Here is a 16,098-nt window from a genome sequence, read left to right on the forward strand (position 1 = left end):
GTATATATTTAGACTAATTAAGTTCATTGGCAGAACAATTGAATGGGGGGGGAGGGCATGGAGGGCAGCCATGGATGCCAGGGACAATGGGGGAGGAGGATGGGACATAGCAGAGGGTGGGGGATGGGGAATCAAGGATGGCAAAACAAAAGGCAAGGTATGAAGGACATAAAAATTGGAAAATTATTTTGCTGAGAACATGTATGTTGATGTGCTTGATTGAGCTAATGCACACTGTATTTTGGATGGAAAATTCATTTGTGTGTTGTGATGGTGTATAGTGAATTAATGTAGAAAATGAATAAAATAAAATAAAATAAAAAGAGAAAAGCAACAGAACTTGGTGACAGGCGGTTGGAAGGCGATGAGGCTTGCTTAGCTGATGTGCCACCCGACTTGGTGATGTCCAGGGTAGCCACATTTTCAAACCCGGGTAACTGATGATTAGATGTGAGGAAATAGAGTATTTGTCAGTTTTATACATATTGGCTAGAGGTGACAAAGAGGCATCTAAGGGAAACCGTTTTCAAGTTGCAAGGGTCAGCCATGGTGGCCCAGCAGTAACCAATGCTCTGTAATGTAACATGTGGAAAGGTCCCGGGTTCACACCTTTGGGTCTCCCAGTCCATGCTGGCCATGCTCGCACATGCCTAGGATCTGAACTGGCTGAGGCTGGGGCTGGATTGTGGCATGAGGGCCCTGCCAGGGGTGCTTGTCTCTCTCTCTCTCATGGAAGAAATAAATAATTTTTTTTTTTTTAAAAGGAGGAAGAAAAATTGCAGGGTGGAACTACAGCTCCAGTGGCTTGGAGCACAAGAGAGAAAGTCAGATCCAGGCACTCCCAGTGGGAACTGAAGCATCTAAGGCAATTCTGATGCGGTAGAGAGGAAGATCTACCTCACTCTTAGTGATAGTTACACCAAGGGAATGGGCAGGGGTACATCCCATGCACCGTAAAGGGCTGTGTCAAAGTCTGATTTTGTCATTGGACACATTAAGGAATAGAAATCCAGAGAGGTGAGGGATTTGCTTAGTCATGTAGCAAGTCAATGACAAAGCATTCTAACCCACTTTTTTCAACTTGTAAGGTCTAGTTTGCTTTGTATTATGACGCGGAAACCACCTGAGTTCTCAGACGTGCCTGATTTACAGTGGGCACCCAAGACCGTGACAGTCAAGCAGGCAAACCAAAGGCAGAATTCCATTTCTTTAGTTTATTAGCAAGGACGATGAACTGTTAGCTTGGTAGTGCAAAGAACTACAGCAAGTGGCAACCCAGCTCAGAACATGAGCTGCATACACAGAGCATCTCCATTCAGACTCTTGCTCCTTTTATGTTAATACAACAAAAGCTCTAAGGCCTGGCAGAGAGAATCAGTAACAGCCTCATTTAAGTAGAAAATATTTGCTTCCACTCTTCTGCTATGTCTTGAATCTTGTCTCCACCTTCTGAGCACACTGGATCTTCTTCACCTTTATTTACAGAAAATAACACTTCTTCCCTCCCATTCATTCAGAAGGAACTCTCTTCAGTGCATTCAGAAGTTTCTCCCCACGACTGCAGGGGCTTTTCAGATACTGATAGGTTGCAAAGTGCTTTCAAAACATCCCATCCTCCACCCTCTCTCCCCTGTTCAAATAAATAAATAAATGGGTATTTGGACGGCATAGTGTCAGGGTCACTAAAACGGATATGCAATCTAAAGGGACTGGGGGGCAAAAATAAGGGAAAAATTAGGAGCGTGTAAGGTAGTTGAACTGAGTTCTACAAACGGGTCAGTGTTTTCCATCCTCGGCTCCTGTGCTCATAAAACACAGGCTGGACAAGAGAGCAAGGCTCCCCTCCAGCACAGTGACCTGGAGCAAAGGCTGGATTTCAGCTTAAAGCCAAACTGGAAGAACTTACCCTTTTTACACACCCCTGAGTCTGAAGGCGGGGTCTAATAACCCCTTAGTGAGACTTGAGTTTGTGGGGTCATTCCCAAAGTTCCTTGGAGGAAAAGGGAGCCTCTAGTTGGCGCTTCAAAACCAGGCTGAGCCTTGGCTTTTAGAGCTTCCCCATGAACTGACGGGAGAACAGCTGCAGGGTCTTCCAGCCCGAGGTGGCCTTCGGATCCTGAGTTTGCGGCAGAGGAACCATGACCCTGGGCCGGTTCCTGCACGGTCCCCTTGTTCCCCCTGGCTCTGGTTAAGCCCCAGCTCTGGCAATTTCTCTGATGCCCCCCCTACTTCCTTGCAGGACTCCTGCAGCTCAGGCACTCACCAGCTTCCGCCAACCATGTGCAACTTTCCGTGCAGCTTCCTGGGGTGGCACCCAGGCCTTATTTTCCTACTAGCAACCAACTATGGGAAGACAAGTACACAGGAAGAAATTTGTGCCAGAACAGAAATCCTGCGGGCTTCAGTTCACAGAGCCGCCAACCCTTGGAGAAGCCACACTGATTGGTGTTTTAAAGGAGGTTAGAAGCTACAGCGACATTAAGAACACCACGCACATATACACACGGTCCCATCCAAGTACTGTTCCCACCAAAACACATTAAAAAGGAGAGAAGAGCATGTTAAAATCGGTACTATGACAAGGGTGACTGGGCACAGGAGTTTCACCAAGGTAAAGAGTTAAGTGCATAACTGGCATACGGGCTCTTGTTATCCCAAGAATGCAGGAACATTTGCACTCACATCCACAAATTGTCAAGTTCTGTAACACCGCTAATAACAGGAAGCTTTCCCTCTGACTTGGACGAAACAAAGTAAGGCAAGAGATCAGCCGCCAGGGGAGGTCCCAGCTCTGCTGCAGGACGGAAAGAGAACGTGGTTGGGCTGTACTCTTGTACAGAACCACAGCGACCATCTAGCAGAGGCCCCAGGACCCACTGATGAGATGGTGGGAGGGTCAGAATGGCAGCAGGGACTTGCTTGAGCGTAAAGGATCATAACTGCACCAAAGAGCTGGGCACTTCAAAGACACTTCAACACTCGAGAGGAGGCCAACAGCTCCTTTAACTGGATTTTCCTTAAGTAAGAGTGATGACCTCATGTATGCTTGTGGTGTAAGGCTACAAACGGACAGGCCCAAGCATCAGTTCTGGCCCTTGCATCAAGCTCCAAGCACACTGGGGTAGATAAAGAGCTCGTGACATCTAAGCTGAGAGTATTTCCAACAGGGAAGAGTCATGGCTGCCTCCTCGAGGTCTCTGAGGATTCTGGGATAGTACAGATTCTGGTTTTACGGCCTTAAAATATCTAAATAAGCTGGGTAGAATGCCCATGATGTAGTCCCATTTTCTGTTGCTTCTCCTAAGGGTACAGTCTGACCCCTATTCCAGGATTAGGAGAGAGAAAACTCCATCCCTGTTTCAGCAGCAAAGGAGAAAGACTGGCTCGGAAGCTCCAGGACGAAAACCAAATAAAATGGAAATGATCATTGAGATGCAGTTGAAACCAGATCTGGTCTTGGTGGAGACAGCCATGCATATTGGAAGACTTGGGTCTTGTCATCCACTTCCCTGACAGAAGCACTAGAAGCATTGCTGAAGGACCCACGTGTCAGTTCTGATGGAAATACTCAGTGCTTTCAAAGCATCTGTCACAACAGGCTGGACTTCATCAACCTGACACAGGCTGCACGCACGTGGACGTCAGATGAGTCATAAAAAATAATAATAATTAAAAGGAAAAAACGTCCCAATGGGGAAAGTCCTTAAAAGGGTGGCTCAGTTCTGCATGTGTGACGCTAGCCCCTAGGGCTCAAAGTGCCTTCTTCAGGTGGTCTCCAGGTTAGTGGCTTCTAGGGCCAAGGCTTCGCTGGGTTCCTCCTCGTAATCTGACAGGTAGGACTCCAGGCTCTGCTTAGCCAGCAACTCCCGCCGGGCCTGCAGCCGCTCACACCGGGGACAGCTTCCAGACTTGAAACAAGCTTTGTGGTAACACGCTTTACACTCTATTCAGGTTGGAAAGGTGAGAGAGAGAGAGAAGATAACACTGCATTATCTCCGATGGGAAGTCACTGCCATAGCCCCGTGTCACCGCCACAACTCGGTGCCCTGGTGGTGAAACACAGGGTGTGGCAGAACCAAACCAGACTCTTGCTAAAGAGGGTGGCTCATGGGAAATCAACAGGCTTTGTGTTGGGTCTTGCTTGCCCTACCCGTGGCTGCAGCCCTCACCTTCACAGGTCCGACACTTATGGAGCTCAAAAGGGAAGATGATGTCATCCTCGTTCTGACAGAACTCACAGATGAAGCCCTTGGCTTGGCAGAGCTGGGGAGGAAAGAGACAGCAAAGTGAGCGGAGTATATCAGGACCTGGCATGGGAGGGCGACGTGAAGTATAAAGTAGTATTTCATTATTTTTTTTCCCTTAAACACGTCAAGAAGGGCAAAGGCAAAAATACAAGTGAAAATGGAGAGGGCTGAGAGCTCTCCTGTCTGCTGGGAAGAGACCTGGGCTGGACTTGAACATTAAAGCCAAACTAGGGCAGGGCTGGGGAGAGTCAGACAATGCTTCCAGGTGGAGACGAGGGGCACGGGTGAGATGCCTTGACCTCCAGTGGCTCCCAGTGAAGAGAGGAATGAGGAAGAATGGCATCACAAAGGGCTTCCTGGGGTCAGTTTTCCAGCTGAGCAATGATTCCATTTTGAAATAAGAACCACAGCCAACTAAGATAAAATGTGACAGGCCAGCCTGTGGCTTAGTGGTTAAGGGATCTGGATCCTGCATGGCTGACAGCACGGTTCAAATGCTGAACTCCAAGGTTTGGGAAACATGCAGGATGAATGCAAGTGAGTGCCTAAGGTCCAGACAGGATGGAGAAATGGAGAAGGGACTGCAGTGTGACCATGCCCCACTGAGGGGTGCTTTCTCTTTCTCCCACTCTCTGTTGAATGCATGCGCTCTCTGGCAAGTTTAAGGGAAAAAATAATAAAATATGATACTTCATTATAACCTCTAGTTAGGTTATAATGAAGTATTTCCAATCACCCACACGGGATTTTTTACCTAGGCCCTATTTCACCTGGGACAGTTACAGGAACACAAGCTGCACATATTCTAAGATAGGAAGTTCTAAAAAATAGATTTTTGAATTTCTGGCATGTTGAGTATATCACAAATAATAACTAGCATTTGTGGAATGCAAAGTTCACAAAATCCTGTCACATAAATTATTTCATCAACCCTCAAAATACTGGGAAGAAAGAAGAGTACATTATCATTATTGTCTTCATTTTGGAGACAAGAAAATCGAGGCCTGGGGCTGGCAGGTGGCGTGGTAGTTAAGGGTGCTGGACTCCCACATGGTTTGAGTCCTAGACCTGGCAGCTTGCTTCCTCACTTTCCTGTTCTCTCACTGTCCTTCTCTGGTCAAATTAAAATTAATTAATTAATTAATTAAAGTTCAATAAAATAATTCTTAAAAAAAAATTGAGGCCTACCTCAGAAACAACAAAGTATTTCTCACAGTCATAGTAAGTTAAAAAAAGCCAAATCCAGATTAGAATCCCTCTCCAGATTCTAATCTAGAGTTCTCCTCCCACATCAGGACAATTCTTCCATGAAGGCTTCAGTCAAGCCCAGAGCTACCTGGAGGCAGTGCCAGCACCAAGCCCGCCTCAAATTCTAGGTTCTTTAGATCTGGACGATCTGGCTGTTTGCCATCCTAGGGAACAGCATCCCTTTCCAATTAACCTCAGAGTGTTGGCAGACCATTTCAGCTTCCTGGAGCTCTGTGGCAACCATCTGGGTCCACGCCACTTCCTGGTCCCTAAGGGTCCAGTCACATTATGGAGCAAGACTTCCTCACCATGCATCGCTCTACGTGGGCAGCCCCAGCCCGGGTGAGCTCGGCAAGCCGGGGCCCCAGCTCCCCCCTCCTGGTTGCAGTCAGGTCATTCAGTGAGTACAGGTGAAGATCCTCTGTCAGGTGGCCGGGGACTGCATCAAAGGAATCCAGAAGCCTATAGGAAATGAGGGGAAGTAGGGAGGGGGAGGAATGAAGACTCTGTGGTACATCTTAATAGCCTTCTACTAAAACCCTGTCTAGAAGCAGGAGAGATTGAGTAGAGAGAGTGAGCAACACTCAGTCAGCCCACATGTTCCAGGCCAGCCTGGCCTTCTCACACTACGGGGTGTCTGAATGACAGCATGGCCAGTGTATGACCTTCTACAGAGTGATCCACGCCAGCCTGCAACAAGTGCTGGTCCGTCCTGGATCTAACAACCCAGATTTGCCCTTCCAGAGAGCCAGATACAACAGTTACTGCTTCTCATCTGCCACTTTTGGACATTTCTGCAAAGTCCCCATTCTTCTTTGCATAATGACAGCCAGCTGCTGGGACATGTCCCTTTCAGAGACATAAGCTCAGCTGGAGGGCTCTGGGTTCCACACAAGACTTACTCTTTGGCCAGTCGGCATGTCTTGAACATGTTCTTCATGTGATAGAGCTGGACCCGCAGCAGCTGAAGAGAAAGACACTGAGTGAGCGGGGAGGAGGAGAGTCAACTGCCAGAAACACCAGTGCCTTTAAACGCTGAGGCTCTGGAAGCTTCGCAAGCAGCAGCCAGAGTTGGACTGCACGCTACGCCTCGAACTCGGTAACTCGCTTCAAAGCCGTCTCCTGTCAGGGAAGGCCACACTGCCAGGTGAGTCTGCCCAAAACACGCACACGGCTGGGAAGAGCTGAGAACTCCAGAACGTGAAGTTCCCACTTGATACCCTATTCTCCACTCAGCAGTATTTTCAGTGAAGGTAGAAATTCTGCTTTTGCCATCAAATACCGTCTATCGCTTCAGAGCTGCCACTGACAGGTTTGAGACGCTGACTAGACACACACATGAGAAACAGGAAGAGATTAAGAAGCTACATAGGAGGGACCAGGGGGTGGCACAGTGTGATGCAGCTGGACCCACACGAGAAGTGTCCTGGCTTTGTGTCCTGGCACCTCCCAGAGCACTCGGCACACATCCATGCTCTTGGTCTGGGCTGGCTAAGATGCGGGGTGGTTTGTAACGTGGGGACCTTGTTGGCGTACTTGTCTCTCATAGAATAAATAAATAAGACTTGAAAAAACAAGTATATACAGGTCATGACAGCTGAGAGGGCTACAGCTCGGACATTATGACAATGAGAAGTGTGGGGACCTTGGGAGGTCCTGTATGAGCAGAGGAGGGGGCTGAGGAGAGGAGAAGGGTGGCCTTTTCAAGGGTCTTACTCGGACTTGATTGAGCAGCTTGACCTTCCTATAGAGGGCGCTGTTGATGTCCTGCACATTAAACAGGGGATCGTTCCAGATCTTAATGAGCAGGTCCTTGGAGAAATTGCTGACGTAGTACTTGCTGAAGTCCCACTTGCGCAGAATCCGGCTGGGGATGACCATCTGGGCGTTCTCGTGGCAGCACTGACAGAAGTACTTACCCAAGTACTCACAGTACCGCAGCCGCTTGATATAATCTGGGAAAAGCAGCAAGACCAAAGGCCAGATGTGACTTTCCCTTCTACAGACTGGAGAGGCGGCTGTCATTCCCCTGAAAGGACAGGAGGGGACGGCCACCTCCGTCTGAGCTTCCCAGGACTTGCAGAAACCACACTGGGGCCTGTGCTCCCATCCTGTAGGCCCCTGAGGTGACAAAACCTGCCCGAGTTGGTAAGACGCAGACTCCAAGAACCTAGCTAAGCTGCCGGGCTCCTCTAGCATACAATCCTAGTAAGGTGCTCCCAAAGATGGTTTCTCTCTGACTGTCAGTGCTCTTGCCTGGCCTACCCCTTTCCCCCAGTCATGCCCTGTCACCTACCTCAGATCGGCCCCTCTCTCCTATGTGTGGAAGAGAGTAAACCCCCCAGAAGCAGTACGGTGACAGAAGATACTCACCAGGCTCAGTGCGGATACCACACCCTGCACAGCGGTAATTCTGCTTGGCCACGGCAATTTTCCTCCTGAGGAAAGAAGGAGAGAGTATTGGCAGATAGCTGCATGAGGTCTCCGAGGTATAAAAAATGAAAAGACAAGTGTAGAGCTCTTGTTAAGTATGGGACAAGAGGGAAATTCACCTACTTTTTTAGAGTTGGGCAAAATGAACCTATTGGGAAAACTACTTTGAACTGAGGATTATAAGGTGAGGATTTGGGTACAGGCAGTGACTCTCCCAATAACCACACTTCCTATACAAATGGTAAGGGATGAGAAAGAGTAGAGCATGAAAGGGAGAAAATGATAAGACAGAAAAGCATCCATCTATCGTTTTTTTAATCATTATTATTATTTTTTAATTTGCCACAGGTCACACGTCCACACTTGAGAGAGACAGAGAGAGAGAGAGAGAGTGAGACAATGAGCCACCAGGTCTGGGACTCAAACTGCAGTCGGCCATGTGGGAGTCCAGCGCCTAACCACTATGCCACCCACTGGCCCAGCCTCCATCCATCTTAAGAAGAAAATGGGCCAGTAGATGGCGTAGAGGTTAAGGCAACTAGATCCCACATGACCTACTCCATGGTTTGAGTCCCAGACCCAGGAGCTTGAAAATCACACCAGGTGTGTACGTGTGCATGCCCAAGATCTGAAGAGGAAAAGGGATTGCAGTGTGGCCATCCCACCTGGGGGTGATTTCTCACTTTCTTTTTCTCTCTATCAGGCAAGTGCACATGCCCTGTAGCAAACTTTAAAAAAAAGAGAGAGAGAGAAAAGAAAAGGGAGAAGAAAAACAGCTCAAGAAACTACTAGGAGGAAGGCTGGGAATGCCACTAGAAAAAGATCTCATTTTCAGTTGGCTCTGGGGAAAAATGGGAGGATAAGAAAAATCGAAGGGCAAAATGAATAATCCTCTTCTGTGTTGAAGTAAACAGAACTGTGTGGGAAGTACAGTTACCAGCAGACAACCCTGACAACCTGGAAGACATATCCATTTTCCAAAGGGCAAAGCCACTGGCTACTCACGTTGGGGCTGGATGAACATTAAAAATTATCTGAGGCCGCGGTGGGGCCCACTCCAGATTGCCACGAACACGAATCCGCAGCTTGTAGATGTCAGCGTGCTGCCCATCATCTGGTGAGATGGGCAGGGAGTCAGGGATGGGCAGGAGCTGCGGGAGAAGAGTACAGGGTGAGCTAACATGGGCAGGCTGGGGGAACGCATATGTCGACCCTTCTGGCCATGACAGAACATAGTTAATGGAAGACATTTTCAGAACACCACAGGGTAAGAACCACAGGAAACCTTGGCCCTCAAAACACACTAGAAGGCACCAGGTCAGAAGCGAGGGCCTTGGGTTCCAAGGAACAAATAGAAATGGCATCCGGAGTGGTGGCACCCACGGCGGGTGACCCCCTGCATGCATCCCAGGACTGTGGCATATGCCAGGGTGCTTCCTGCCTTAAAGACTCAACTGCAGAGCAAAGAAGAGTCCGAACAGTTCTTCTTCTTCTAGTTTGTCAAAGGTGGTCACAAAATTAGTTTTAGTGTTCAGGTTTAGTGAACAGCCACATGGAAAAAGGACAGTGAAGGCGTCATCATCTCCTGTTTTGACCATTACTACAGAAAACCTACACCAATGATCACTCACTCATTCATTTATTCATTTGACTCACTGGTAGTGAATGGCTTTTATGAGGAAGGAAGGAAACGCACAGGCTCATTCCCGACTGGGGCCCCGTGACAGAGAACACGATCAGAAAGGTTCATGGCCCACTGGGTTGGAATGAAGGGCTGAGGAGCCTACCTTCTGAGGGGCGTCGTGCTCCGGGACGAGCCACTCTAGCTCCGAGGCAGCTGGGAGCTGCATCCCCTCAAACTGCTTCAGGAGCCCCATGGCCACCGCCTCAGCAGATGTGGAGTGCAGAAAGCAGTGGGAGCTGGAAGGGAGAGCAAGAAGACAGGGAGCTGGGAGGCATCCCCTTCGCGCCTGACAGTACGCAGTCACTTCCGGGCTGGGAGAACGCGCGGCGCCCCTGGTCTGCCCTGCTCTGCTCTGCTCAGCCTCTTTTCTTATCACATCAGGCATGTGCACAGCGGAAACTATGCTGGTCCTGTAGCACCAAGCCTTAGGTTCAAATCCCACTTGCTGGCATGACCTGGCTCTGTGACTTAAGAACACGCTGTCCCTTCTTTCCGAACTTCAGTTTCTTTCACAGCAGAATGAAGATTGTGACCGTTTTTTTTTTACAAAATAAAGTGAGTAAAACTGCTTTCTGGAATAGAAAGGGATACTGTTCTCCCAAATGAGCTACTATTTCCCCCAGCTGGGTCCACAGTATGGAATCTGTTCAATTTGATTTCGTGATCAAAAGTCACAATCACGGCTATCTCTTTTGAGAAGAGATGTGTTTGTGATGGGCAGAGAAGGGACCGTTCATACTGCGAACATCGCCTCTACGAGAGCCCTCCGTCTGGACCGAAGCTCCTCTGCTCTCTGCCCCGAGCCTGCTACCACCAGGCAGGGCTGCCACTTCACCCTTGGCACTCGTGAATGTGGAGGGCTACGCACTGGGTTCGTTTCTCCACCTAATCCAAAGTTTTATTTATTATTTTAAAAGTACTCACAAGGACTGGGAAGAAATAAAGGACTTGCTGCTTGAGGCTGTGTTCCTCCTGATGTCAGCATCTGAATGGAAGCCAGCGATAGGGGAACAGGAAGTGGAGAGGGAGGAGGGAAGGATAAAGGAAACCATTAGGAGAGATCACCAGCTAAGCACTGGGGAGCAGTCAGGTGCTCCACCCTACCCAGGACAAGCAGCAGGTGAAGCTCTAAATGCAACTACACTTTTGCTCTATTCACATCATGGCCAGGCTGAAATAGGGACAGATACCGCGCACTGGGAAGGCCACTGTGGTTACAAAATCCAGGTGGAAATGCCAACTCAGAGAATGTAAAACGGTAACCCTGAGGCAAGCAGAAACACAAAACAAACATTCTGAATCTCCCCCTCCTTCTCTAAAATCTCAGGCTTTCTTAAATGGTAAATTCCTAGAGGCAAGAACTCTGGCACTTTGTACAGGTAAGAGGTAATACCTAACACAGAATTTGGATCACAGAAGTTCCTCATTAAGTGTATATGAAATTGGAATTTCGCTTCTAACATCTTGCTACTATTGCTATGACAGCAGAATGCCAGAAGTTTCCTATATCCCTAAAAAGCTTTCCATCTTGCCTGGTGGCACAGGGAAGAAAAGTACTCTATGGCTTGGCAATTCCCTGAAAATGCCAAGTAATAATTTTTTTTCTTTCTTTAAAAAAAAATTGGTACAGGGTATATGCGCTCACTGGAGAGAGAAAGAGGGAGAGTGAGAAAGTGAGAAAGTGAGAAAGTGAGAAAGCACCCTCAAGGGAGGATGGCCACAGCACAATCCCCTTTCCTCCATTCTCTTCTCAGGATTTCGGGCATGCCTGTGCACATACCCAGTGTGATTTCCAAGTCACTGGGTCTAGGACTTGAACCATGCAATCGGTCATGTGGGATCCAGCTGCCTTAACCACCACACCGCACTGGCCCTAACCAGCAAATTTCTACAGAGACAGTCAACATGATCTTTATACAAGACATAATCAGGGCAGATTTTCTTTTTTTCTTTTTTTAAGAATTTTATTTAGTTTTTTATCTACCATTATTATTATTTTAATTTGACCAGAGAGAAACAGAGACAGAGAGAGGGTGAGGGAAAAAGCAATCCACCAGGTCCAGGACTTGAACCACGGTTGGCCATGTGGGAGTTCAGAGCGCTTCACCACCACACCACTTGCTGGCCCCAATCAGGGCAGATTTTCTGAAACCTATGTCCGATAAAGGATTTTGAAGAGCATTTCTAATACTAACATCACTGAACCTCCAAAAGCCTCATCTGTGAAAATACCCGGGATGGGGGTCGTGGGGAATGCAGATCGCCAGTCATGTTTAAGGAATGGAGACAGGGCTGGCCCTGTAACACAGCGCTGTGCAAAGGGAGCCAGAGCCCACTGCCAATTAGGATCAGAGTCCGGACCCGGCAGCTTGCACGCCATGCACATGGGTGTGTGCCCAGGATCCTAATGGGATGGAGAACTGGAGAAAAAGGATCAAAGTGCTACCAGGTTCTACTGGGGAAGGGGAGGGTTACACACATGCTGCCTCTATCGTGTGTTTTCTAGCCTTAAAAAAGGGGGGTGGGAGCAGTGGATAGAAGCTGCCTATTGGGTCATCCGAGAAATCATGATGTATTTTTCTATGCAAAAATGTGTCCTGACTTTTCCGATGACCCAGTAAGTCTGAAAATACGACTGTTCTGACAGATCCCATCTCTCGTTTCCTTCAATGCCCAGTGAAAAAGACTTTATCATGAACGAAGCCCACATATAACCACCCTACTACGTCTGAGCCTCTCGAGAGAGCACTGCACTATGTGACATGGCTCTGCCTTTGCTCATGAGGGACGAATTCAACCGTTCCTCACGTTCCCTCTGAACATAGATTTCCTGTATGTACAACTGTCATAGGATGGGAGACTGTTGAGCTGCATTGTGTGAAGCCCTGGGTTCTCTGGGGCCATCCAGATCACTAAAATTAGAGACCTGTCCCTAGGCACAAAATAAAGCCACAACCACAATGAAAGTAGGGAGAAAAGAGAATTTAATAGGAAAGAAAGATTTTAGAAAAGAAGTACACCTAAAAGACCTTTGGGCGGGCAGGTAGCTAGCTATCAACTGCGTTTGGAACTGGTTAGATATAGTTTTTATTATCAGAGGTAATAATGAATATTTAACAGTGGGAGGTTGGTCATATTAATTATGTCCTTTGTTTGAATTCGGGGGTTTTTGGAGAGGTTTTTGCTATAGGGCATGTGCACTCACAAGAAAGACAGAGAGAGACAGAGAGACAGAAAGCAAGAAATCACCCCCCAGGGGGGATGGCCACACCGCAATCCCTTCTCCTCCGTTCTCCTCTCGGGATCTTGGGCACACATGCACATGCGCCCGGCGTGAGTTTAAGCACTGGGTCCGGTAATGGCTATGTCGCTGGACTCCCATGTAGTCAACCGCGGTTCCAGTCGACAGCCATTATGCCAACTGCTGGTCCCATCAGGGGCTTTTTTGTGCTTGAGAATCTCTCTCACAGGTGAAGAATTTGAGGAATTTGATCACCTAGCTGTGGATGTCCAGTGTGACCCATAATGACAGGAGCATCCTTATTAGAATGAACTGCCCCATGAGTTTACTGCCCCGGTGGGAATCAGGATGTTGACCAAAATGTCTGGTTGGGTCTGTTTGTATTTATGAGGAATGATAAGAGGGAAATTTATAATCATCCCGACGTGTCTTCTTCAGGTACCAAGGAAGAAAAATTATATTTGCCTTGTCTCAGGTGCCAGGAGCCGGGTGGGAAGAAGGCATTTCACGTAAATTGTAATTGATGTGGCATGTGTCCTGCTATTCTCTTAGGGCTGCCCGCTCATGACTAGCTAACTGCCTACTACTACACAACTAGATTATAAAATCTTGAGAGGAAGTGAGATTATGGCTAATTCTTCTTTGGCCTTAAAATGTTTTAATACTGTGCTCCGTAAGTGAGCATATACTCAGTAACATCGACAAACTAATGCCTCCAAAGCTATATACGTGAGTAAAACAACAGAACTGAAATCCACATTCTACTTTTCATATGTACTCTAAGCACAGAAAACATGACTTCAACAAAATCTTTGCTGGCAATTCACAAAGTTTATCTGATTTAACATCACAGCTGCTCATGCATATTATATTTTCTATCTGAACCTGTACCTCTGAAATCCAGATCCCAGGCCAAGGCTGTCTGTTTCCATCCTAATCAGTGCTCTCGGAGAAAAGGAAAAAGTCTAGGCAAGCAACAGCTAGCCGACCTACAGACCTTATGGTTTCCAGCATTTATTTGCCTAACACTTTGCTACAGTTTGAATGTGTCCCCCCAGAATTCATGTGTTAAAATTTGGGGGGTGGGGACCAGCAGATGGCATAATGGTTACGTTACTGGACTCCCACGTAGTTGACTACGGTTCAAGTCCTGGACCCAGTGGCTTAAACTCATGCTGGGTGCATGTGTGTGCATGCCCAAGATCCTGAGAGGAAAACAGAGGAGAAGGGATTGGTGTGACAACCCCCCACCCCCCGAAGGGTGATTTCTTGCTTTCTGTCTCTGGTGAGTGCATGCACCCTATAGCAAAAATCTCTCTTGAAAAAAAAAAAAAAATGGGGGGACCAGCAGATGACATAATGGTTATATCACTGGGTTCTCACATGACCAACCACGGTTTGAGTCCTGGACCCAGTGGCTTAAAACTTACACCAGGTTGGGAACCAGCAGTTAGCGTAATGGCTATGTCGCTGGACTCCCACGTAGTCGACCACGGTTCGTGTCCCAGACCCGGTGGCTTAAAACTCATGCCGGGCGCGTGTGCGTGCGTGCCCAAGATCCCAAGAGGAGAATGGAGGAGAAGGGATTGCAGCGTGACCATCCCCCCTGGGGGGTGATTTCTCGCTTTCTGTCTCTATGTCTCTCTCTGTCTGTCTGGCGAGCGCACGCGCCCTACAGTGAAAATCTCTCCAAAAAAAAAAAAAAAATTACACCAGGTGCGAGTATGTGTGTGCCCAAAACCCCAAGAGGAGAATGGAGGAGAAGGGACTGCGATGTAGTCATCCCCCCATGTGGTGACTTCTTGCTTTCTGTCTGTCTCTGTCTCTCCAGCAAGGGCATGTGCCCTATAGCAAAATTCTCTCTCAAAGAAAAAATTGGTGAGCCACTGTAATGGTACTAAGAATGTGGTGGAGACAATCCAAGCGGTATTGAAAGGTGGGCCTTTGGGAAATGATTAGGTATCAGAGTGGGGCCTTTACGATTGGCCCCTGGTAGGTGATAAGGTGAGGGAATGACGCAAACACTCTCTGCTCTGTTCAAGTTCCTGCCCTCGACCATGTCATCCACCAGCAAGAGGCCCTTACCGGACACAGTCCTGGGACCTTGGACCTCCGAACCACGAGCAGAATAAACGTCCATTTTTATAAATTACCAGATGCAAGTATTTCTGTTATAAGCCACAGAACGGACTAGATCATATTTATGCTGCACTGGGTAGCACACGGTCTTGTCCGAGTAACCCTTGGAGTGCTTTGTAGCTAACAGGTTTTCAGGAAGTACTTACTGAATGAGTGATTAATTGGCCAAAGGCAAAAGAGAAATTACATTCTGTTTTGGTGTATTAAGGAAAACTGAGAGAAAGCCTTAAGATAGCCCCTTCGCTAGCCAATTTCGTTACTTTAGGACAAGACCATTAAAAAATCAACAAGAAAAACAAACAAGAAAAAAAACACTATTCACCAGAAGAGGCCTACTGATGATTCGTGGTTGCTAAAAAACCCCCACTGCCTTCATAAAAATGATTTAATAGTTCTTCACCCTCACAGAGAGAAAGTCAGTTTTTTTCTTCTGTGGGAGAGAAAAAACATTCTCTTCTCTTTACAAAATATAATCAAGGTCTAGCCATGGTGGCCCAGATGGTCAGAAACCACTGTGCAATACTGGAGCTGTACGGACGGCCCGGGTTCAGGCCAGGTGCACTCATGGCACAGCCACGATCCTGGTTGGTGGGAAGGCTGGGGAGGACTATGGTGTGGTGAGACTGTCAAGGGTACCCATCTTGGTCTGCCTGTGTCTCTCATGAAAAGAAGGAAGAAAGGATATCTATATCTATATCTATATATCCTATCTACATAGACGTATATTTCATATCTATAAAAAAAAGTTTTTGACTAAAAACTCAAGTCACAGGGCCAGCAGGTGGTATGATGGTTAAGAGTGCTGGATTCCCACATGGCTGACTACGGTTCGAGTCCTGGACGTGGCGGCTTGGTTTCTCATTTTCTCTCTCTCTTTCTCTCTCTCTCTCTCTCACCCTGTCCCTCTCTAGTCAAATTAAAATTAATTAAATAAATAAAGTTAAATAAAATAATTATTATTTTTTTAAAACTTAAGTCACTTTATTCTGTTTCTTCCTCTTCTTCCCCAGAGATACAATGAGAACACAGGTACATGGCGGGATTTCCAGGCTAATCACGAATACCTCCAAGACCGTAGAAGCCCACACAGCTCTGGAGGTAAGCTC

At 47.5% G+C, this 16,098-nt stretch overlaps 1 protein-coding gene across 7 annotated transcripts in view; it reads right to left on the minus strand.

Annotated features, from left to right (window-relative positions):
• Window positions 1–2,539: 2,539 nt before the first annotated feature.
• Window positions 2,540–16,098, minus strand: part of RUBCN (rubicon autophagy regulator) — an 84,924-nt gene continuing 71,365 nt past the window's right edge. For all 7 annotated transcript variants that reach the window (XM_027774209.1, XM_006154546.3, XM_006154544.3 and 4 more), the window contains 9 exons: window positions 10,537–10,597; window positions 9,716–9,848; window positions 8,934–9,079; window positions 7,869–7,933; window positions 7,212–7,450; window positions 6,398–6,459; window positions 5,804–5,957; window positions 4,170–4,263; window positions 2,540–3,943 (listed from right to left, as the gene is read on the minus strand). In XM_027774209.1, coding sequence (XP_027630010.1) covers window positions 3,765–3,943; window positions 4,170–4,263; window positions 5,804–5,957; window positions 6,398–6,459; window positions 7,212–7,450; window positions 7,869–7,933; window positions 8,934–9,079; window positions 9,716–9,848; window positions 10,537–10,597 — 1,133 coding nt within the window. In that variant the 3' untranslated portion in view covers window positions 2,540–3,764. The remainder of the gene's footprint in view (window positions 3,944–4,169; window positions 4,264–5,803; window positions 5,958–6,397; window positions 6,460–7,211; window positions 7,451–7,868; window positions 7,934–8,933; window positions 9,080–9,715; window positions 9,849–10,536; window positions 10,598–16,098) is intronic.

The sequence above is a fragment of the Tupaia chinensis genome, unplaced genomic scaffold, assembly GCF_000334495.1.
Source record: "Tupaia chinensis unplaced genomic scaffold, TupChi_1.0 Scaffold000415_1, whole genome shotgun sequence".
Lineage (NCBI taxonomy): Eukaryota > Metazoa > Chordata > Mammalia > Scandentia > Tupaiidae > Tupaia > Tupaia belangeri.